Consider the following 25,710-nt stretch of genomic DNA (forward strand, 5'->3'; position numbering starts at 1 on the left):
ACACTTCAATCCTGAGAACAATTATGGTGGTCAACCCACAGCCTTAACATCCATTCCGAGTAGGAAACGAAAGGGGGCACCAATTGCAAGACTGTGATTATCCATTACAAGCAGCATGAACACCTCACCCTTTGATTCCCACTCCAGTCAGGGAGGTGGTTACATTCGTCTCTGCCAGGACCACCAGACTCAGTTACTTTCCCCAAGCAGTGGGCTGATCAACACCTGCAACCACTAACCCAGCCCTCCACACACTCTACCAACATTCCCTGTCAGTCACCTTCTGTACAGACACTCCTGTGCCTAGTGCCGCTTTATGGACATACAATAAATCTATGTACGTTTATACTTATTGTGCGAGTTTTTTAAATTATTGTGTTCTTTATCTTATTATGTCTTTCTTAGTGCTGCATCAGATCTGGAGTAATAGTTATGTCATTGTCCTTTACACTGGAGATGACATTAACCAATCTTAGACCATAAGACCACAAGACATAAGAGCAGAAACAGTCCACTTGGCCCATTGGTCCTGCTCTGCCATTCCATCTTGGCTAATTATATCTTAACTCTATCCTCCCTGTAACCACCGATTCCTGTGACTAAATAAGAACCTGTCAACCTCTGCTTTAACTATTCCCAGTGACTTGGCCTCCACAGCCATCTGTGGCAATGAATTCCACAGATTCACCCAGCCCTCTGCTTAAAGAAATCTTGAATCTTGATTCACATCCACAGCACTGCCACAGTGAATTATTTTAATGCACTGATTTATAAACCCCAGGATACCAAATGTATGTTAAATCTTTGCAGATTTCCATCTGAACTGAAGTATTTATAAGCCTAATCTGCGTTTCATTGTGCTTACTTGAGTTGGCTGCATCACTAACGTGTTCTGCGATTCGGCGCAAAAAAAATCATTAAACAATGTTTCAATGCCACCTGTTGTGGACTGCTTGGAGAAAACCCGTCTTAAACAAATAAAATAATATATTTTAAAATATTCCAAAATTTAACGTGGATGGTCAAACGGTAATTGACTACAGATTATTATCGTTTTCAATTTCACTGCAGAGAAATTGGCAACGGACAATTAACTACTGTCGTTGACCCCAAAATATCACACTGGCGACAGTTCAGAACTGTTCCGGCACAAATAACTTGGCGCCTTTTCACGCTGAAGTGAAAGAAGATCGGTTATGTAACAACTCGATGCAATGTCACCCACTCCAAATATGTTTATTTAGATTTGCAAAACTTCGCATTGATCTAACGCGTCTGCGCAATGAGCAGAAATAACATCTATTTTTAAAAAGGATGCAAGTTCGATGACAGAATAGCTAATGGCATCATTTTACTTCCCCAAAGGGAGGAAACAAAGCGAATAAGACAACAGGCTATCTGACCTGTCGGTATTTTCCAGCGTCTATTTTAACGCAGCTTGAGAGTGTTCCCTCTCTTTAAAATGATGGCCCTTTCACAGAAGATTTGGACGTAGGAGAGAGAGAAAAAAGAGAGAGGGACAGACAGGAGAGGGACGAACAGATATACGGAAAGAGAGATAGAGAGAAAGACAGAGAGGGGCGGACAGAAAGAGAGAGAGAGAGAGGTGACGGGGCGCAGTCAGGAGACGGAAGGAGGAGAGGAGTGGGTGTGAAGGAGGTGAGTAGGGGCCGGTCTGTTGTTGGACGGGCGGAGCACGTGGAACGGCGGCGCTCTCTCTCTCTCTTTCTTTCACACACTCTCTCACTCTCAGTGGCAACCAGGGCGTCAGGAACAGTATCAGGCAGCGCTATCACGGGCTGTTCCCCGCTGCACTCTGTGCTCCGCGCTTGTAGTGACAAGAGCATCCGGCGTCAGTGAGTGTCTAAGTGGGTATTTTCTACCCCACCCACCCACCCACCCTTCTCTGGAAGGAGGCTTTGTTCTCAGCACGGGAGCAGACCAGTCTGACCTCAGCAGACAAAACAACGCTGACGGAACACGGGAGAGGGGGTCTGGGCTTCCAACGCCCTGGTTTACGGACCGCTTAGGGGAGCGACTGACAGACAGGGGACCGACAGCATGAGAAGGCATCACTTCTCCGCCACTTTCCTTCTCTCCGTCAGCCTGGGCATCCTTCGCCTCGCCAAAGGTGAGTACCGGGAGTTTTGTTCACACGGCGCTTGGTTTAAGGGGAGTTGCAGCTTGACCTTCGGTCTGTCGCCGGCGCGGTGTACATCACGCCAGCGAGTGCACCTTCAATGTTCACCTTTCTTACATCAGCACTTTGATTTTTTTTTTGGTGACCGCTGGTCCAACGGCTCCTGGGCTTCTCTCAGCCAAGATCATTTCAAGTTCCTTTTATTTTGCTCTGTTCAAGCAAGGGTGTGTGTGTGTGTGTGTGTGTGTGTGTGTGTGTGTGTGTGTGTGTGTGTGTGTGTGTGTGTGTGTGTGTGTGTGTGTGTGTGTGTGTGTGTGTGTGTGTGTGTCCAGCCCTTTAAAGCGGAGAACTGGCATCTGACCTTGGGTTCAGGATGAGGTTCACCCCAGTTTGCGGGATCTGGAATAAGACACGGATCTGGGGTCGGGTTTAACTCTCTCGATGCTGTTAAAGAACAAATCGGAGAACCGTCCCCACCCATCCTTCCCAAAAGAACACACCTTATGAGCAGGCACGCAGTATCTCTCTGCGGGATGGAGTGAGCGAGAGCCGAGTCAGGCAAAGAGAGGGTTTCGTTGTCAGATTCTTTGTCGGGGGGCGTGTGGCTGCAAATTTTTGAAAACAATTTTACAGTGTAGATTGAGAAGTGAGATGGTGGGGGTTTGAACGGTGGAAAAGTAGGGAGAAATGTATTGAGTCCGCTCGGATGGAAGTGTGGGATGGGGACAGAGGGAGCGGAGTGACGGATCTTCTTAGCTGGAACGAGAAAGCGATCAAAGTGACAAATCTGATCGGGACGCTTCCAGCCCGCCACGATGGTCAAGCCCTTCTCTCTCCTCTCTCTCTCTCCCCATCTCTGTTTTCCTTTTTCTTTCTCTCCCTCTTTCTCTCTCCCCTTCTCTTTCTCTCTGTCTATCTCTCCCTCTCCCCCTTTCAGATATATATATAGATAGATATATCTGTCTCTCTCTTTCTCTCTCTGTGGTCGGGGTCAAACACGGTGAATGAATTTTAAATTTTGCCAGTGATTTAAAATTTTTTTAAAAACGCGCAGTTTAAAGCCGAACGATGCAGGGCAGCAAACTTACTGAATTGAATTTTATTTAAAGACGGTCGCGCGGTGAACCACGCGCCTCCTTTTGTTCTGGTGATAAATTGTGGCGGCTGCTTCAAACAAAACACGGATTGCACCACGCACGTATTTATTTCGGATCCACTCGGGTCTGGAGCGGTATTGTAAGCGCCCAGCCCTTCTCGGCCGGGTGGTGCGGGGCGTTTTAAACGTGTAATAGGGGGTTAAATGCAGTTGTTGCTGTTTTCTCGCTCCATCCGCGCGGGTCGAAGATGTACACTGCGTCAATAAAAGCCGGAGACAGTGTCGCTGACTGAACCGCGACACCGTGGGACTGCACAAACACCCACTGTGTATTCTGGAGGAGACTCGTGGGGGGTGGGGGAGGAGAGAGAAGAGGAAGAGGGAACATCAGTAATGAATTTCGCTCCGCACCGAACTGTCAGTGTCATCTGCATCATGGTACAGTTCCCCCCCCCCCCCCACACTTCTAAATGTTCTCACATCAAACCCCACGGCGTAATTGAGAAGGTCCGCTCTCGGCATCGCTCCTGCTATTGTACTGTCCAAGTTATCTTGCAGAGAGTAGGCAGCTAAATATAAACACACACCATATTAAATTTCTCAGCGTGCCGAGGGTTTACATGCCGGCATTGTTTGATAAGTCTTTTTTTAGCAGTGTGAAAGTGAGATTTGCTCAGAATTTCACATTGGAGATACTGTTCGAACTCTTAAGGGACGCAGTTTACCGATCCCGCTAACACTACAGTATAGATAGAATCATAGTGCTCCACAGCGCGGAAGGGGCCCTTCGGCCCATTATATCCGCCATACCCCTCCTGTTCATGTACTTATCCAAACTTCTCTTGAGTGTTGCACTCAAACCCGCATTCACCACTTCCGCCGGCAGCTCACTTCACGTTCTCACCACCTTCTGAGTGAAGAAGACCCCCCCCTCAGGATCTCTTAAATATTTCTCATTTCACCCTTAACCTATGACCTTTAGTTCTTGCCTCACCCAACCTCGGTGTAAAGAGCCTTCATGTACTTCCCCTATGTATGCCCCTCATAATTTTGAATACCTCTATCAAATCTCCCCTCATTCTCCCACGCTCCAGGGAATAAAGTCCTAACCTATTCAACCTTTCCAATAACTTAGGTCCTCAAGTCCTGGCAACATCCTTGTAAATTTTCCCTGGACTCTTTCAATTTAAAGAGTACTTCGAACTAAATTATTTTCAACCTTTATGTAAAAATGTTTTATATAATATAATCTCAGTAGAAAAAGCCTGCTTGCCTTTACTATACCCTCATAATCTCTGCTGTTATTTGTTTTTCATAGCGTCGTTATTGGACTGGGGGCTAAAATAGTAATGAGTGATGGGGATTGTCAGATTTTCAGTATTAAAACTGAATCCACGTCTCTGTTATCAGATTGAATATTTTATCGCCCTCTAAATTATTAATCACATTTGCTGCCTGGAAATCCACGCTGCTGCTGCGAGCAAGATTGTCTGTGCACAGCGTGCTTGTGTGTTTATCCACGCAGTCAGTGGCCACTTTATTAGGTACTTCCTGAGTGGGCTTCTGCTGCCGTAGCCCATGCAAGTCAAGGTTCAACGTGTTGTGCGTTCAGAGATGCTGTTGTGCACACCACTGTTGTAACACGTGGTTATTTGAGTTACTGTCGCCTTCCTGTCAGCTTGAACCATTCTGGCCATTCTCCTCCGACCTCTCTCAGCAACAACGCCAGTTCCCACACAGACCTGCTGCTCCCTGGATTTTTTGTTTGTTTTTGTTTTGTTTTGCCTGTAAACTCCAGAAACTGCTGTGCATGAAAAGAGGAGATCAGCAGTTTCTGAGGTATTCAACCTGCCCGGTCTGACACCACTGTGAAAGTCACTTCGATCACATTCTGATGTTTGGTCTGAACAACTGAACCTCTTGACCATGTCTGCGTGCTTTTATGCATGGAATTGCTGCCACATGATTGGCTGATTAGATATTTACCTTAATGAGCAAGTGTACAGGTGTACCTAATAAACTGGCCTTCGAGTGTAGCAGTGAATTGGAGTTGGGATTTAATTGGATTCAACTGTTTATTCCCTCCTGTAGGAAAGGTTATCAAAATACCTCCTAACATTATGTGCAATTTAAGATTGTATTGAACAACCCAGCTTTAAATTAGTCAAACCTATAATGGAGGGTGCCAATTAATGGAGAGAGTGATATAATTTTTGTGTGATTTAAGATTTTGAGGTATATGAAAGCTTGACGAGTTAATATCTGGTTGTAGCTACTGTGGAGAGCAAGAGCTTTACATCTGCCTTGCTGTCGTTCTGCACACTGATCAAGTTCAAGTTGAGTTGTCATTTGACCACACAGATGTGTACAGCTAAATGAAACAACATTCCTCTGGGATCAGGATGCAAAACACAGTACATACAGTCACACACAGAACACATAGCTGTGTTGCACAGTCACAAAAACATAACTTGGAAGAAATTTTGATTTTGTTGATGCTTTATGACTTTAAGAAATGTATGATTTGTAAGAAATTATGAGATTTTTGTCTGTCTTGTAATTATTCTATTATTACTCCTGTGGTAGTTATTTTATCCCTTCTCTGTCGCTGTGTTTCTTAAACCTATGTTTTGCCCATACAGACCCTCTCACATGAATAAAAAAACATTCTGCCCAAAATACTCTTTGATTGATGACTAGATGTCCACAAAATAAAGCTGCTTGAAATGTCCCTGTAACCAGCGTAACACTACACATGCTGGCATGTAGGTGTCAGCTGTGGCTCGGTTGCTGGCTGTCTCATCTCAGAGACACAAGGTGGAGTGTGAGAGTTTCACTGTGGAAACCTGAGCACTGAAAAATCTCACCGGACTCTCCAGTGCAAAAGATGAGAGGGTCCTGCTCTGTCAGAGTGCCGTCTTTTAAATTAAATATTAATCTGAGGTCGTGATGGCTCTGTTCAGACTCTGGAGATCACATGGTCATGTTGCAAAGAGAAACATTTGGGAGATAGATAGCTTGGCCATTTTTCATCCCACAATCTACATCAAGGGAAAAGAATATTGATCCATAAATTTACACTTTAATGCTTGTGGGAGCTCCTTGTGTATTGATTGGCTGCTGCATTAAAACACAACCTCTTCTCAATGCTACCATAAAGGAGGAGGAACAGAGGCCTGAAGACCCTCACACAATGATTTAGGAACAGCTTTTGCCCCTCCACACGCAGATTTTTGAATGGTCCATGAACCCATAAACACTACCTTGTGAGATTCCGTTTTTTCTCTATCTGTCTATATATTGATTAATTAATTGGTTGTTTGTACTTTGCACTAGGCAGATTTCCAGGGAAAGTGTTCCTGTTATTTGACAAACCTGTGCAAGGAAAGCATTTGGTTTCGGATGGCAAACAGAGAGAGACTTTAAAATTCATACTGGTTTTGCAGTTCCGATCTTCAGCATTTGCATCAGAGATCCCTGCTCATTCTGCTATACTTGGAGCTTCCTCGATAATCTCAGGATGTGGGGACTCTGTGTCCTTTGAAGGGGACAGGAATGGCAGATGATATCTGCTCCCCCTGTCTCTTGAAGCTTTATAAGGCTTTGGTCAGGATGCACTTGGAATATCGTGAACAATCTTGGACTCCTTATCTAAGAAAGGGTGTGTGGCATTGGAGGGAGTGTCATGGTGAACGCTGACAGAGAACTGAATCCGGTTTTGGAGAAACAAAAGGCTCCCATGTAGAGGCAGAAACAAGAGTTTGTTCATAGGAAATCCAACAAAACATTGGAGGCTTGACTGAGTGACATCACGAGATGAATCATTCTCAAAACACAAGGACCCCGTGATCTCCACTAATTGGGAGTCCACTTCAAATAATCACAGTATGCTGAAAACCTACGCTAATCAAAATAAACATGACAAGTTTAAACAGAAAAGACAAGGGTTTAATGACCGTAGAATAGGCAACAGTTAACAATTACAGAGGCCCAGGCCTGTAGGGCTTTTGGCAGAAGGCTCCAGAGGAGGGTCACGAGAATTATCTCAGGAATGAAAGGGTTAGCATAGAAGAGCACTTGGTGTCTCTGGGCTTGTACTGACTGGAGTTTAGTAAAACGAGGGAGGATCTCATTGAAACTCACCAAATGCTGATAGGCCTAGATAGAATGAATGTGGAGAGGATGCTTCCTATAACAGGGAGAGTCCAGGACCAGAAGGCACAGCCTCAAAATAGAAGGATGTCCCTTTAGAACAGAGATGAAGAGGATTTTCTTTAGCCAGAGGCAGTGAATCTGTGGAGTTCTTTGCCACAGATGGTTGTGGAAGCAAAGTCAAGATTCAAGATTGTTTAATGTACTTTCCAGTACACGAGTGTAAAGGAGAATGAATTACTCTGGATCGGATGCAGCACAAGAAGGCACAGTATGATAACGAACACCTCACTATCAGGTGTCAGTAAGCCTGCCCGACGAGGGTCACCTGTTGACAAAAAAACAGATGGTAAGCCACAACAGCACGTTAGTGCAAGGGGTTTTATTTAGTTCCAGGTGGAAAAAAAAAACAAAAGCTGCCCAAAAGTTGTGAAGAAAAAAGTATTTACAAATAAACAAATGAAAACAAGCATGTACAAAAATTCACCAATATACAGAGGCTTTCTCCACGGCACACTTTGTTGTTAACTTTCCAACATAACTATTCACCAACCATCAAACCCAATCCCCACAGCCCTCAGCAATGCCAAATTGAGGGTTTAAATCTGCCTCCATAGAGTGTAGTGTACTGCTCCCACTAACCCAGGCATTATTTTAGGATGCCACAAAATGTCCCTGGAGTCTTTTGGGGGCCGTTCTGCTGTCTACAGATCGATGTACCAGTGTGAGTGAAAATAAATGAAACTATTTGGAATACCTGTGTCTAGAAACCTTATTTTTATGAGTAGAGCACATTGTTTTGATTAGCCAAGCTAACCACTGTTCTGCTGTTGCGGTATGTAAGTGGTGAGCTCCCAGGAACTGCAGAATGGGAGGGGGAAAGTGTTTAAATTACTGGGGAAACTAGACCTGGGACAGGACGAGGAGGAGTGACTAACTGGGCAAAGGGGTAAGGTCAGCAGGAGAATTAGCATTGTCACCCCGTTTTGTCACAAACACAATAAAAATACTAAAAACACACATAAAATTATAAATACATAAGGTAGATTCTAATATAGTGATGCTAAGCTGTACGTACATAAGGTGACTGAAGGGAAATAATAAAGAAGTGGTGGAGTTAGTGGGTAGAGATGTTGATCAGCCTCACTGCTTGGGATAAATAAATGAATCTGAACAGCATGAGAAACGCAGGTAAAGCAGTTGTTTAGCTTTTTTTTTTGGGACATTTCTCAAATTGGCCACCCGTTTACAAACATTACTAAGTATTAGTGGACAGAGCTTACTGGGCTGAATTTGTTTAAGTCATGTCCTGATAGAATTCTGAATTATTGCCAATGGATCTGTGTGGTGGTTGGGACCAGATGGTTAGGTGAGGCAGGAGTTCTTCCCCTTATAATCCCTGGAGAAGCACTTGGGTTATTTACTGCAGTGTAACAGCTGTTGTGATTACTTATTAGTCTACCCTTAACATCCATTCTGTTACGCAACTGGCTATAATGCTATTATAACCTCATTTCAAATAACGCTTCAACATTTAAGGTTTGGCGTTTTGAGTGCACGCTGCTTCTTAGCTTCTTTATTAACAGAAGGGCTCGACGGAGGCTGTACTTCTTGCGGCAATGGGTAAAATTCCATGTTCCGCGGAACATACCGGTGTGATTCTGCACTGCCATTATAGAGAGAGCATCCTCACATCAGACATCACTGTCTGGTCAGCAGAAAAGGTCATTGTCTGCAGTCTACCATTACTACAGGATTTGTCTGTGTCCAGGACAAAGAAATGGGTAGGAAAATCATTGTGGACACTGCCCACCCTGCAAACTGGCTATAAAGCTGTTATAGCAAAGCTTCACAGCATCTTAAAAGTTACTTCCCCCTGGTAATTAACCATTTTAGTTAACCCCACCACCCCCTCTATCTATTACCTTGGTCGCCACACTGTGCTGTAGATACTTTAAACCACTTTTTATAATGCTCCTTACATTATAAATACATGCTGGGTTTTATACCTTAAGACCATAAAACATAGGAGTAGAAACAGACCATTCAGCCCATCGAGCCTGCTCTGTCATTCTATCATGGCTGATTTATAGACATTTAATTCCAGAGCTGTCCTTTAACCTCCACATTTATTTTATAATATAAAGGTAATTTTTGTTCCTTTGTAATAGTTGAACAGCATTCAGGGCACAGTATGCAATAACATTCAACAATTATAAAGAATAAATTATCTTTATCCTTTATAATTGTTGAATGTTGTTGCATGTCGCAACCTGGCCAACACATGGCGGTGAATTCCTAATACGTGTAATTGTATATGGTGAATAAAGTTGATCTTTGATCCTAGGTGATATTGAAGTTTGCTGTAGAACGTTGAGATGACTTGTGTTTAATGGTTGGTGCCTGAATTTGCCCATTAATTATGGTCTGAATTCTGGTGTGTGCTGGTTGAGCTTCCAACGGAGTAGAAGTAGAATTACAGTTCAAAGCTTCTATTAGGCAGAAACATCAGTCACCAGGCACCAGTTGTAACTTAATTGCAGTGGTGCTCAAGTATCCTTCATGTTGCTGCTTGTCCATAAGTACCTACTTAAACTGTTGGGCTCAGTTGCACCTCCCTCAGAGGACAGTGGATCCAAGCTCTCATGTTGGACCTGATCTAGATACAGAGCTGACAACATCACCTTAAATGGCCCATTTTCTCACATGTGATCCAGATATAGAAAAACATTATTGACTTGTGTTCCTTCTCAATAGCCCCAGCTGCTTACCTGGTGAGCAAAAATGATCTCATGCATCAAATATTCAATATTTATTTTTAAAATTAGCTTCATTTGTTACACGTACATGAAAACATGCATGAAATGTGTTATTTGAATCAATGACTAACATAGTTGTGCTGGGGGAGCCCGCAAGTTTCACCATACTTCTACCACCGACATTGCATGCCTATAGTTTGCTAAACCTCAGCACCACACACAAAGTGCTGGAGGAACTCAGCAGGTCAGGCAGCATCTATTGAAATGAATAAACAGTCAATGTTTCAGACCGAGAATTGGAAAGGAAGGGGAAAGGTGCCAGAATTAAAAAGGTGGAAAGAGGGAAAGGAAGCTAGCTGGAAATTGATAGGTGAAGCTATGGGTGGGAAAAGCAAAAGGCTGGAGAAAAAGGAATCTAATAGGAGAGGAGAATGGACCATGAGAGAAAGGAAATGAGGAGGGGCACCGGGGGAGGGGATAGGCAGGTGAGGAGATATGGTAAGGAGGTCAGAGTGGGGAATAGAAAAAGAAAGAAGGGGAAGTGAAAAAATTACCAGAAGGAGAAATCGATCTTCATGCCGTCAGGTTGGAGGCTATCTACACGGGATATAAAGTGTTGTTCCTCCAACCTGAATGTGGCCTCATCATGGCAGAAGAGCAGGCCATGGACCAACACATCGGAAGAAGAATGGGGATTGGAATTTACATGATTGGTCACTGGGAGATTGTGTTTTTAGCGGATGGAGCAGTCTCACATCACCCATATCTCCTCCATTTTCTGGACATCCACACTCACCGGAACTTCGTGCCACTTTAACAGGGATAGAGTTCCTATTGTCTTTACACGCCATCCCATGAGCCTTTGCATTTCTGGTCCATTTCTGGTACCTTCCTTCCCTTTCTTGACCTCTCTGTCTCCATCCCTGGAGACAAGCTTTCGTCCGACATATTTTACAAACCTACCAATTCCCATGGTTATCTTGATGATACTTCTTCCTACCCTGCCTCCGGTAAAAAAGCTACTCCCTTTTCTCAGTTCGTTCATCTCCACTACATCTGTTCCCAGAACGGGAGTTTCCTTTCTAGGGCACCAGAGATGTCCTCCTTCTTCAAAGAACAATCCTGTACATTGCTGACTCCATGCCAGGTGGTGATGCAACCAGATAGAATGCCCTTCATAGATAGATAGATAGATAGATAGATAGATCATGGTAGATTTGAAGAAATTTCCTTGAGACTTTAATGGCATTCCAAATCTCCTCAAACTCCTAGTGAAGTATAGCCACTGGTGTACCACCTTCATAATTGCATGAAGTGAATGACTTTCTTCCATATGACAACACACTATCACAGGAGTCAGTCACTGTGTGGGTTGAATGTCTCTATTCTGTAAAATCACAGCTGATCAGAGTGCAATCTCAGCTTCACAATTCTAACTACCCCGGTAACCTTCCATACCCTGGCTCAAGAAAAATATCAAAGGCAAAGTCAAATTTATTGTCCAGGTACTTATATTTTACCTTATACTACCTTAGATTCATTTTCTTGCAGGCATTTCCAGGGAAATAAAGACATACTATAGAATTTACCAAAAAAAACTATACCTAAGTAAAGATGGACAAACAACCAGTGTGCAAAAGAAATCAAACTGTGCAAATAAAAATAATACTGAGAACACGAGTTGCAAAGGGTCCTTGGAAGTGAGTTGTAGAATCAGTTCAGAGCAGTAGTGAGTGAAGTTATCCACACTGGCTCAGGAGCCTGATGGTTGAAGGGTAATAGTTGTTCCTGAAGCTGGTCTGGGATGCGTGGCATCTGCACCTCCTGCCCGATGGTGGTGGTCCTTGATCATGGATGCTGCTTTTATAAACGTGCTCAATGGTGAGAAGCACTCTGCCTGTGACGGACTGGGGTGTATACGCCGCTGCCTGTGGACGTTTCCATTCTGTGCATGCTGTTTCTATACCAGGCCATGATACAACTTGCAAAGCTGTGAGTCTGGATAGTGGAATCAGTTCAAGGTTGAGGTGAGTGAAGTTGCAGGTTGCTGAACCTGCTGCTGTAGGACCTAAGACTTCTTTTCTCCTGCCTGATGCCGACAGCATGAAACAAGCATCGTCTGGATGGTGGGGATTTTTGTTGTGACAGAACACTTTGTAAATATATTCGATGTGCTCAGTCAACATCCAGTCTTAAAATACCCAATATTATGCTTCAACTATCCCTTGAGGAAGAATGTTGTAAAGATTATTAATGTCTGAATGAAAGAAAACTATCTCATCTCTGTCTGAAATGGGCGACGTCATATTTTTAAACAATGACCCTTAGTTCTAGATTTTCCCACACAATATCTCCTCTTCATATCCAATCTGTCATGACTTATTAGGATCTTGTTTGTGAAAATGAAGATGCCGCTCTCAGATACAGTGCTCCTTATAAGAAAACATCCAGTTTAAAAAAAAAACATTTAACCTGCTGGAAACCAACTTAAGCTATCACTTCCCTGAGCAACAGACACACACAATTAGTGGAGGAACTCAGCAGGGCAGTGAAGAATAAAGGACGGATGTTTCGGGCTGAGACCCTTCAAGGCTGAAAAGGAAGGCCAGAAGAAACCAGAATAAGAAGGTGGGGGTTGGGGTGCAAGGTGTTCAAACTGGTAGGCGATAGGTGTAACCAGGTGAGGGGGAAGGTGGAATGGGGTTGAAGTGAGAAGCTAGGAGTGGATAGGTAAAAAAGCTAAAGGGCTGAAGAGCAAGGAATCTGACAGGAGAGGAGAGTGAACCATGGGAGAAAGGGAAGGAGGTGGAACACCAGAGGGAGATGATAGGCAGGTGAGGAGAAGGGAAGGGGCAAGAGGGGAGCCAGAGTGGGGAATAGAGAAACAGAGGAGGGAGAAGGGGAATTAGTTATTGGAAGTTAGAGAAATTGAGATTCATGCCATCAGCTTGGGGCTACCCAGATAGAATATGAGGTGTTGCTCCTCCAACCTGAGAGTGGTACCATTGTGGCAGTAGAGGAGACCATCGACTGACAGGTTGGAATGGGAAGTGGAATTAAAATGTTTGGCCACTGGGAAACCCTGCCTGTTGCAGACAGAGCGAAGGCGCTCAACAGCTCTGATGTAGTTTTGTACAGTAAAAAATAATTTTCAGCTTTGACAGGGGTCATGACAGAGTATAATTGCACTTCCATCAATGGAAATATCAGTTGACATATTGCTTCAATCCTATGAACTCTGATGCCATGTAAGATATTCTGTAAATTGCAACGTTGCATCTTCTCTGTACTGTGTGTGATAATCTTTTAAATGCCAATCATATACTCATAATTTGACAGTGTTGGAAAAGTTATACTAAGAAACACATCATTTTCAGTAACTTTTGAAAATTATAATGAGGGAATACGGAACATTAAAAATGCTCCTTTCCACTCACTCTGTCACGGTCCTGACCATTAATTCCCCATTTTCTCCTAATTTCCTTTGATGGCACACCTGGTTTTCATCAAGACCTGCAGTATAAGAACCCCAGCTTTGCACCCACTAGTTGCCAGATCGTTGGTTTTGCCAGTGTGGTAATTAACGTTTTCCAGCCGCTTAGGATTGTGTGTTCTAAGTTCAACCCCAGTTCTGAGGTTTACCTGTGAAACTCTGTCTCTCCGTGTCAAGATAAGGATTCCAAGATTACTCCAGTACCAAGGTTTACCTGTGAAACTCTGTCTCTCCATGCTGAGAAAAGTTTTGTCTGCCGTTTCCCTTTCTACACTCCGTGTCAAGATAAGTTCTGCCTGCCTCCTGCTTTCCTGCACTCCCTCCTGTTTGCCATTCGATGCTCACGCCCGGGTCTGCATCCTAACTCCATCTCCATGCTTGTGTCCTGCGTTTGGGTTCGCCTCGTTCGTTGCAACACACTGAAAGGCAATGAAGTATCTTCATATAAAGTTGAATTCAAAAACTCCTGCAATATCTACAAGATGATAAGATGCATAGATCAAGTGGATGGCCAGAAATTTTTTTCCAAGGGTGGAAATGGCTAATATGAGGGGGCATAATTTTAAGGTGTTTGTTTGGATGAAAGTTTAGTGGAGGAATGTCGGGGGTAACTTTATTTACACAGAGAATGGTAGGTGTGTGGAATGTGCTGTCAGGGGTGGTGGTAGAGGCAGATACACTAGGGACATTTAAGAAACTCGCAGATGGGTGCGTGAACAGTAGATAAGCGGTTTGTACAGTCCTAGGCACATGTAAAAACATTCTGTAAAGCAACGCTGCTTTCAAATATAATGAATTTTCTAAATATCAAAAAATATTACTATAAAGAGCAGTAAACAGTAAAAAAAAACTAAACTAAATCAATATTTGACGTGACCACCTTTTGCCTTTAAAACTGCATCATTTCTCTTAGGTACACTGTCGTGCAGTTTTGTAATAAAATTGGCTGATAGGTTATTCCAAGCATTCTGGAGAATTTGCCACAGTTCTTCTGCAGACTTTGGCTGTCTCGCTTGCTTTTGTTGAGGTCAGGGCTCTGTGGAGGCCATACCATCAGAAGTCGAGGGTGCCTAAGTTTTTTCCCTTTGCTGCATGTAGGAGGGAAGGGTCAGATTGTTCTCAGAGTAGGTTAAAAGGATGGTGCAACATTGTGGGCCCAAAGCCCTTACTGTGTTATAATGTTCTGTTCTATCCCAACAATTGTGTATTTGAATGTGTAAAAATGAAAAGTTGGAATAGTTTGTTTATTTCTTTCTTAGTATTTGTAATTGCATTTTAAGGAGTAATTTTCAGAAAGATCTAAAACAGTTTCACTCTGCTCAGCTGACCAGCCTTCTCCCATCTGTGAGTTTTTCTGTAACTCCAGAGACTTTAAACCAACTTGTACCAGGTCCCACTGATACACCATCAATAACTCTCGGAGACGTGAGGCGAGATATGGGCTTTTATTGGCTGGAAGAAAGAACAAGCAGCAATTGACCATCACACTACATCCTGGAGACTGAGACCGGGGCTGTGTCTCCAATCGCCTTTATACCGGGGTCCGTGGGAGGAGCTACGGTCCGTGGGAGGAGCTACGGTCTGTGGGAGGAGCCACAGGAGCAGTCAGCGGGGGGGGGGGGGGGCGTGTCCAGACAGGTATATGTAGTTCACCACACCCACATACACTGTCTTTCTCATAGGGTCATCAAATCATTGAGCACAATAGCACAGAAGCAGGCAATTTGGTCCATCTAGTCCATACTGAATGACTATAATGCCTCATATCATTGATCCATGCTTGGGCATAGCCCTCCATAACTCTCCCATCCACGTACCTATCCAAATTTCTCTCATGTTTTGAAATAAAACCTGCATTCACCACTTCTGCTGACAGCTCGTTCAATACTCCCACCCCCTGACTGAACAAGTTCCTCTCATGTTCCTCTTAAATATTTCAACCTTTATCCTTAACCTATGACCTCTAGCTCTATTCTCATCCAACTTCAGAGGAAAATATGGTCAGTGGTCCTGATGATTGGTCTTAGCCCAAAATATCAACTGTTTATTCCTTTCCATAGATGCTACCTGACCTGCTGAGCTCCTCCAGGATTTTGTGTGTTATTCAGTGGAGAAAAGCTACTTGCATTTGCCCTATCTATACCCCTCATGATTTTGTATATCAAGTTCTCACGAACTTGTATTGAATTGATATCTGGTAACCCTCAGTTTTAAAAATCTAATCCTTCTATGCAATTAATTCCTTGACATACTCCCTCCTTCACTCTGTAACCTGCACTAGCCCTATAAATCTCCAAAAATCCTTGGCATGACATCTAAAACTTTGACAAACTTCTGTAGATGTGCGGTGGAGAGTATATTGACTGGCTGCATCCTACAAAAGATAGTGGATATGGCCCAGTCCATCATGGATAAAGACCTCCCCACCAGTGAGCATATCCACACAGAGTGTTGGCGTAGGAAAGCATTATCCATCAACGGGGTCCCCACTACTGAGATCATGGTGTCTTCTTGCTGCTGTCATCAGGAAGAAGGTACAGGAGCCTCAGGACTCACACCACATCAGGTTCAGGAATGGCCATCAGGATGCTGAACCAGAGGGGCAACTTTACTCAAAATGTTCCCACAACCTATGGACTCACTTTCAAGGACTCCTCATCTCAAGTTCTGGATATTTATTGCTAATCTATTATTATTATTATTACTATTTCTTTTTCTTTCCTTCGTTTCGTATTTGCACAGTTTGTAGTCTTTTGCACACAGGTTGTTCACCATGTTGGTGTGATCTTTCATTGATGCCTTTAGAGTTATTGAATTTCTTGAGGCCCGCAAGAAAAAGCATCTCAGGGTTGTATATGGTGACATATATGTACCTTGATAATAAATTTACTTTGAACTTTGGACTTTGAAATGCCTCGGTATTTCAATTTTGGCTGTGCGTGCATTCCTGATTTTATTGCTCCTACTATTAGTGCCCATAGATTCAGCTGACATAACTCAAAGGCGAGGGCTATGTTCCCTTAGCGTTTACAACTCAATTTCTCCTTCCTCCTGGAATGTTCTTCTCAGACCCATGAATCTGATTAATATGCCATCAGAATTACTGATGTACTATAGCTGCACATTAAATTTTATGTGGAATTTTGTGAGGCAATTTGAGAACCTTTACTGCCTTCGCTTTTTTCTAAAGGCATGGAGAAGACAACTGTGTCTTCATCACTTCCCACTGTCTCCACACAATCTTTCCAAATGAATGAACCCTTTACCCTCTACTGTAAACATGCATTTGTCTTCACTGCGCAGGGGAAATAACATATAGATGGGATGACTGCTGAACGTTGAATCAGAATCAAGTTTATTATCACTGACATATGTTGTTAAGTTTGTTGTCTTGTGGCATTACTCTGTTTCAAGAAGAAATATATAAAAAAGTAAATAAGTTGTGCAAAAGGAGAGCAAAAATTGTATGGCAGTAGTTCAGTGTATTAGATTAAAATTACTATAAGTTACTTCGAGAAATACATAAAAGTAAATAGTGCAAAAAGAGAACAAATTAATGGGGTAGTGTTGATGGGTTGATACACTGTCCATTCAGAGATCTGATGGCAGAGGGGAAGAAGCTGTTCCTGGATCATTGAGTGTGTCTTCAGGCTCCTGTACCTCCTCCCTGATGGTAGAGATGAGAAGAGGGCGTGTCCTACATCGCGGCGGGGACCTTAGTGATGGATGTGGCATTTTTTGAGGCATCGCTTTTTAAGGTTTAATCTGCAAGCACGGAGCTGAATGTCATTTTCATTCTCATCCCACTTGTAATTTGAATTCCACATCCTTGTCCTCTTGCACCATTTCTAGGAATCTCCAGAAACAGCACATTTATCTTCTGATTAGGCATTTTTAGCTTGCTGAACAACATCAATTTCAGATCATGACAGCTGCTCCCATTTTCCTCAGATAGCATTTGGTAGTATTGATTCCTTGCTACTACCTCCAGCTCTTCTAGATCAATCTTTAATTTTTACTTGTCTCATTACCACCTTGTTTTACCTTGCATCATCATGACTTTTAACTTCTCATCACTGCTGTCTTCCAACCTGTCAAAAATCCCTCTTCACTTATTTTCCTTTCTCTCTGCCCCTCCTCTTTGCTTGACTTCGAATTTATTGAGAACAGTTGCTTCACTGGCCTTTTTATCTTCAGACGACAGCTGGCCAGTGTGGAGAGATTAGCTTTATTTTGCCATATGTACAGGGAGCCATGTACAGTGAAATCCGTTGTTTGCGTCAAATCAAATCAGTAAGGATTGAGTCAACCAGCTTGTGTCACTGAGCTTCTGGGATCAGCGTAGTTCGCCCACAAATTTCTAACTCTAACCTGTACATCTTTGGAATGTGGGAGGAATCCCACATTTTTATGGAGAGAACGTGCATCCTTACAGACAGTGGCGGGAATTGGAGCCTGATTTAACAGTTGACTGTGGAAAAGCATTGCATTAACTACTCTGCTCCAGCAGTAAAATTAATGACATAAAATTAACATAAATGTCAAAATTAATTGTTTGTTCATTATGTGTTGTGTCGTATGATACAAGCGATCGTGGACTTTTCATGACCATAATTGCTCTTGGCAAATTTTTCTACAGAAGTTGTTTGCTATTGCCTTCTTCTGGAGAGTGTCTTTACAAGACGGGTGGCCCCAGTCTGCATCAATACTCTTCAGAGATTGTCTGGTGTCAGTGGTCACATAACCAGGACTTGTGATATGCACTAGCTGCTCATAAGACCATCCACCACCTGCTCCCATGGCTTCATGTGACCCTGGTTGGGTGCGGGATGGGGGGGGGGGGGTCTAAGCAAGTGCTAGACCTTGCCCCTGTGTGGAGGGAAGGAGGGTCTTACACATCCTTTGGTAGAGACGTATCTCCACCTCCCCACAAAACAAAATGAATAAATAGCCCAACGAAAGGTATAACAAGGTTAGTGTTGTGTGGGTTCATGGACTGTACAGAAATCTGATACTGAAGGGCAAGAATCTGTTCCTAAATCATTTGAGTGGATCCCCAAGTTCTTGCACCTCATCCCTGATGGTAATAATGAGGAGAAGGCATGTCCCAGTTGCTGAGTGTCCTTTATGAAGGATGTCACTTTCTTGAAGCATTACCTTTTGAAGATGTCCTCAATGGTAGGGAGAGTTGTGCCCCTGAAGTTGCTGGTATAGTCTACAGTGCTCTGCTATCTCATGTGACCCTGTGCTTTGGAGCCTCCATACCAGACAGTGATGCAAACAATCATTTATAAGGTTTGTAAACTTAAAATAGAGTCAGGGCAGGCAGTATTCACAACAAACAACAACGGATTCTCTTCAAACTATGAACAAAGTAAAGCCACTATTATGCCTTCTTCATGATTGCTTCAATGTGTTGGCCTCAGGGACGATCCTCTGAGATGTTGTCCTGAAACTCCTCACCCTTTCCACCTCAGACCCCTCAATGAAGACAAGTTTGTGTTCCCAGAACATTCCCCTTCCTGAAGTCCACAATCAATTCCTTGGTCTTGCTTACTTTGAGGGCAAAATTGTTGTTGCAACACCACTCAACCAGCTGGTCTATCTCATTGGGATGACATGGTAGTGCAGTAATGGTATTGTGTAAGGAGTTGCTACGTCCTCCCGTGACCATGGGTGTTTCCGCCAGATACTCTGGTTTCCTCTCACATTCTAAAGGCACACATGTAAGACATGTTAGGGTCAGCGAGTGTGGGCATGGTATGTCTGCACCAGAAGCCTGGCCACAGTGGCGGACTGCACAGCACAATCCTCGCTGATTTGATTTGATGCATACGAAGTATTTCCCTGTAGGTTTTGGTGTAGGTGTGACAAATAAAGGTAATGAACATCATTCCCATACACCTCCTCATTGTAATCTGAGATTTTATCAACAACAGTGGTGTCATCGGCAAATTTAGAGATGGTGTTTGAGCTGTGCCTAGCCCATAGTCATGATTCTGTCTGCTGTGCTAATTATTGCCAGAAATTTCCATTGAGATTTCAGATTTCCAGTATCTCTTGGCTTACAGCATATTTCAAACTGTAAATGAAGTACTTTCTCTTTCTTTTCCCTGTTATATTGGCATGATTTCAATTCTCTCGCACACATACAAAACATGTATATATACATATACTGTGCAAAAGTCTTGGACACATATATATAGCTAGGGTGCCTAAGACTTTTGCACAGTATTTGTCAACATGGAGTGGAGAACAAGTTTGTAAAGCTGGCGGCAGCACTAGATGTTGGGAATACTGAGGGAGGAGTGCCGCGGGAGGTGTGTGGCACAGGTGGCAGAGAAGGAGTGCCAGGGGCAGGGGGTGACGTGGGTGCAGGCACACCCAGCCTTGAGACACCAGGCAAGGTCCTTTGATTCCAAACAATTGGTTTATTGATTATTACAGAATGTCTCTCTGGTGCTTCCCACTGCCTCCCCTCTCCCTTCCCCTTTTCCCAGCCACGACTCCCCTCTCTCTGCCCCCTTCCCACTATATACACAGTGTATATTTCCCATTTAAGCAGCTGACAAATGGTTAGTTGAGTTCTGAGTTGTCATAAAATAACAAATTATAATAAGGTATGCGAATCAGGTTTAGTATCTAAGACTTGCAGATACTTGATAGAGTGCTGTTTGTAAAGCAGTCAGGTTCTGATGCGTGTACCACATTCATTATTAAGATGATGTTAACAAGATTAAGATGTTAATGACCAAGAATCTTGTGGGAGTGAACAAAATATGTCATTAATTAAAGAGCAGGGACATAATGAATGGTCATTAGAAACAGATATTGGAATGCAATTTTAAGTCTTGGAGTTTAACTATAAAGTTAACAGTCAACATTCTAGATATTGAGAAGAATGTAGTTGTGGGGGAAAGAGCAGCTTTATTACAAAGTTCAAACTTCAAAGTAAATCTTTTGTCAAAGTATGTATATGTCACCAAATACAACCTTGAGATTTATTGTCTTACAGGCACTCACAGTAGAACAAAGAAATAAAATAGAATGTAAGTGTCCGTTTGTCACATGTACATTGAAACATACAGTGAAATGCATCATTTTTGTCAATGACCAAGCTCGTACTGGGGTCAGCCCATAGATGTCACCATCCTTTGGTGCCAATATGGCTTGCTGAAAACTGATTAACCTAATGCATATATAATGGATTCCGGATAATTGGGACACGTTGGAAATAGCACATTTTGGCCCAATTAAACAGCTGTCCCAATTAGTCAAAGTTTCTTAGAAATAGTTAAAAAGAGATTAAAAAAAGACTGAGTATTGCTGAGTAACAAATTAAGTATGTAAATAAAATACGACTTGTTTGTCATATCCAAAGATGATAGGAAACGTGTGCAGAAGAGTTTTTGAAGTGGAAAAGCCATTGTACCTGGGTTACTTTTACTCTCTTGACCTTGGAAGTCCAGGTCCAGTGGGGTGAGTGGACGTCACATCTGAGATCTTGCCTGGTTCTAGTGGATGACCATGACTTCTGTGTTTTGTCTTGCTCTTCACTCTCCACCTAGCATTACAGAACCGCCTTCTTGACTGATGGATCTCACTGTAGATCTCATCCGCCTGTCCGCCGGAGATGACTTCACATGCTAGGACAGGCATGTCCCTTTCTCACTGGATTTGATACCTGGCAGCTACCCTCATCTAGTTTAGCCCGCCTTTTGAAGCAGTGTGCTGAGGTGTGGCACTGTCACATGCAAACAGCTACTTGGAGCCACAGGTGAGAGCTGAATGTCTGGTGAGGACCAAAGGTAACATTCAAGATGATTGTAAATAGCTTCAAATCCTTCATAGTTCCTACTCGTTTCATTTTCACTCCTGGCTGTTTCTGACTTCCAAGTCTGACTGCTTGAAACTGCAGTGTACAAAATCAGAATCAGGTTTAGTATCAACGACATATGACATGAAATTTGTTAACTTAGCAGCAGCAGTAAAATGCAATATATAATATAGAAGAGAAAAACATAATAAATAAAAAAATTTAAATAATAAATAAGTAGATCTATTACAGTATACATATATTGAACAGATAAAAAACAGAAATACTGTATATTTAAAAAGTGAGCTAGTGTCCAAGGTTTCAATGTCCATTTAGGAATCGGATGGCAGAGGGGAAGAAGCTGTTCCTGAATCACTGAGTGTGTGTCTTCAGGCTTCTGTCCCTCCTACCTGATGATAACAGTGAGAAAAGGGCATGCCCTGGGTGCTGGAGGTCCTTAATAATGGACGCTGCCTTTCTGAGACACCACTCTCTGAAGATGTCCTGCGTAAATTGCAGGCTAGTACCTAAGATGGATCTGAACTTACAACTTTCTGCAGCTTCTTTCAGTCCTGTGCAGTAGCCCCTCCATACCAGACAGTGATGCAGCCTGTCAGAATGCTCTCCATGATACAACTATAGAAGTTTTTGAATGTATTTGTTAACATGCCAAATCTCTTCAAACTCCTAATGAAGTATAGCTGCTGTCTTGCCTCCTTTCTAACTACATCGATATGTTGGGACCAGGTTAGATCCTCAGAGTCTTGACATCCAGGAACGGTTCTGAGTTATTTTTCTGTTTATTTCTCATCAATTATCCATGACAAAAGTCATTGCTTTTTGAACACAAATGCACACAGATTGTGCTATTTAAAAACTGTTGGCTCTCAGCACGGTCTAATGCCTAATGGCTACACAAGGACACGTGATTGACACTAGCTAAAAACTGTTTGGCGATGTCCCTTGTCGCAATTAAATGTCCCTAATAAAGGAAGGGAATCCTGGCTATTTTCTCGATTAGCTTTTGTTTTTTAAGATTTGACCCAAATAAGTACTTGTCGCGATTAACTGATGGCTCTGTTAACTGGAATCCATTGTGCTGCAAAACAAAGTGAACAATGAGGACAATGTATGTGGTCATCGTACTTCAAGGCCAGGCTGGTACAGAGCTGGATGAAATCCAGCAAAACTGCTGTGGACCTGCCAGAGACATACAACTCTCTGTAAAGATTCAAGATTGTTTAGTATCACTTCCAGTATATAAATGTAAAGGAGAACAAAATAGTTGTTGCTCTGGATCCAGTGCCTCACAAAATCAACCACAAAAATATTTTTAAAAGACTCAGTAGTGGTTAGTGCAATGCTATTACAGCTCACGGCTTCGGAGTTCAGAGTTCAATTTCAAAATCTTCTGGTAAGGAGTCTGTGTACATCATCAAAATGGAATGTGTGGGTTTTCTCCGGGTGTTCTGATTCCTCATGCAGTCCAAAGACATACTGGTTAGTAGGTTAATTGATCATCGTAAATTGTCCCGTGATTAGGCTGTGGTTAAGTCGATGGGCGGTGTGGCTCAAAGGGCCGGAAGGGCCTATTCCACACTGGATCTCAATAAGTAAGTAAGTAAATAAATAAATAGATGACTTATTTAAGAAGTCATCCAGAAGTACAAACATAGCACATTTAAGGAACACTGCCACAAGAAAACAGCATATATCGTCAGGGTTCCCCACCACTCGGGTTATGCTCTTCTTACTGTTGTAATCAGAAAGGAGGTATAGGAGCCTCAAGTTCAGGAACTATTATTACCCCTCAAACATCAGGCTCTTGCACCAAAGGAGACAACCTCACTCACCCATTCCCACAACCTATGAACTCACTTTCAAAGATCCTTCATCTCATGTTCTCAATTTTGACTGCTCATTTATTTATTTAATCTTTTTGTATTTGCACACGGGTTGTTTGTCCATCTTGTGTGTTGTTTTCTCATTGATTCTGTAGTGTTCCTTTGTAATAACTGTGACTGCCTGAATCTCAGGGAAGCAGGTGGTGGCATACGTGTACTTTAATAATAATTTTACAGTGTATCGAACATGAAGATTAGGGATAGGGCACATCCCCTGCCTTCAGTGAAATGGTGGCTGATGTGACACTAGCTTTAACATTACTTCCTTGCCTAATTCCCATAACTCTTAACTCCCCAAAGGTCTGAAAAATATTTTGCAACCACAAAAATACTTAATGGATCAGCATCTGCAACTCCCTGGAGAACAGAATCCTGAAACTTGCAATGCTTTGAGAAAGGAAAGTTCTCCTTATTTCTGTATGAAACAGAAGGCACCTTATCTTGAGAGAATGCCCCCAGCATTCTCCATACCCTCCGAACAAACATCAATTAAGCATTGAACATTACAGTACAGTCCAGGCCCTGTTGCCCACGGTTTTGTGCCAATCTTTTAACCTAGTCTTAAGATCAATCTAACCTTTTCCTGCTACATGACCCTCCATGTTGGGGCAGCATGGTAGTGTGGTGGTTAGCATAAGGCTTTACAGTACAGGCAATCTGAGTTCAATTCCTGTTGCTGCCTGTAAGGAGTTTGTACGTTCTCCCCATGACTGCGTGGGTTTCCTCCCAGAGTCCAAAGACATACCGGCTGATAGGTCAATTGGTCATTGTAAATTGTCCTGTGATTAGGCTAGGGTTAAATTGGGGGATTGCTGGGTGGCGTGGGTCAAAGGGCCTGAAGCACCTGTTCTGCACTGTAGATAGATAGATAGTTTTCTATCATCCTTCTATCCAGGAGTCACCATCCCTGGCTGGGCAGCATGTTCCACACATGCACCACTCTGACATCCCCTCTCCAGCTTACTCCAGTCACCTTAAAGTTATGGCCCCTTCTATTGAAGCCACACTGTGCCAACAACCCCCAACCCTAGGATTAAACCCTACCCTAGTAACAGGATAATTTACAATGACCAATTAACCTACCCAATAAATCTTTGGACTGTGGGAGGAAACCGGAGCACCTGGAGAAAACCTATGCATTCCATGGAGAGGATGTAAAGAGACTCCTTAAGGATGATGCCAGAATTGAACTGCAAACTCCAATACACCAAGCTGTAATAGTGTCACGCTAAGCACTACACTAACCGTGACGCTCATTATTGTTCTCCATATTGTAAAGAAGCATAAAGGAGAGAGTAGTATTATATCGTAGAGAACAGTCTCTACATTAATAAAAACATTTGGTTGGTGAGGTTACTTTTGTTTTTGGCATAAATACGGGTGAATATAGGGACAGCCGAAAGCCACCACTGTCAGCAGCATTTTTGTCAAAGCATTGTGTAAACTGTTTCAAGTAACACTTCAGAAAACACTGACTCATCCAAATGATCCCTCTGCCTGGCTCTGTTGAATATGTATTAGTGTGAATTACAAATGCAGGACACAGGCAGCCAGTCAGATCGCTCAAAGATTACTCATCATATCTACTTCCTGAAATGTAACTGAATTGGAAGGATTCTGGATTTTGTAATAAAAGATAAAATGTCAGTGTTACGGTAGTGTAGTGGTTAGCATAATGCACCAGAGACCCGGGTTCAGTTCCTGCCGCTGTCTGTAAGAAGTTTGCATGCTTTCCCCATGACGGTGTGGGTTTCCTCTGGGTGCTCTGGTTTCCCCAAAGACATACCGTTTAGTAGGTTAATCGGCCACATGGATATAATCGATCAGCATAGGCCTATTAGGCCGGGATGGCCTGTTACTGTACTGTATCTCTAAATAAAAAAGAAATAAATTTCTCTGAAATAGAGAGAAACTTCTGTATTACACATTGGTGCAGTTCAAATTTTGCTCCTTCAGCCCTTTAGCTCTTCTACATATTGTCTCCCACCTTCCCCCTCATCACCCCTCCCGCAGCCACCCAACTTCCCCCTCATCACCCCTCCAGCAGTCTCCCACCTTCCCCTCATCACCCCTCCCGCAGCCACCCACCTTCCCCTCATCACCCCTCCCGCAGCCACCCACCTTCCCTCATCACCCCTCCAGCAGTCTCCCACCTTCCCTCATCACCCCTCCCGCAGTCTCCCACCTTCCCCCTCATCACCCCTCCCACAGCCACCCACCTTCCCCTCATCACCCCTCCCGCAGTCTCCCACCTTCCCCTCATCACCCCTCCCACAGCCACCCACCTTCCCCTCATCACCCCTCCCACAGCCACCCACCTTCCCCCTCATCACCCCTCCCGCAGCCACCC

General features: G+C 43.2%; 1 protein-coding gene across 2 annotated transcripts in view; it reads left to right on the forward strand.

The window, feature by feature from the left end:
* Positions 1–1,353: 1,353 nt before the first annotated feature.
* Positions 1,354–25,710, forward strand: part of LOC140739061 (EGF-like repeat and discoidin I-like domain-containing protein 3) — a 292,599-nt gene continuing 268,242 nt past the window's right edge. Inside the window, exon 1 of one of the 2 annotated variants that reach the window (XM_073067021.1) lies at positions 1,354–2,131. In XM_073067021.1, the coding sequence (XP_072923122.1) occupies positions 2,062–2,131 (70 nt within the window). In that variant the 5' untranslated portion in view covers positions 1,354–2,061. The remainder of the gene's footprint in view (positions 2,132–25,710) is intronic. The other variant, XM_073067017.1, reaches the window with a different exon arrangement.

Source organism: Hemitrygon akajei, chromosome 2 (assembly GCF_048418815.1).
Source record: "Hemitrygon akajei chromosome 2, sHemAka1.3, whole genome shotgun sequence".
In the NCBI taxonomy this organism is placed as follows: Eukaryota; Metazoa; Chordata; class Chondrichthyes; order Myliobatiformes; family Dasyatidae; genus Hemitrygon; species Hemitrygon akajei.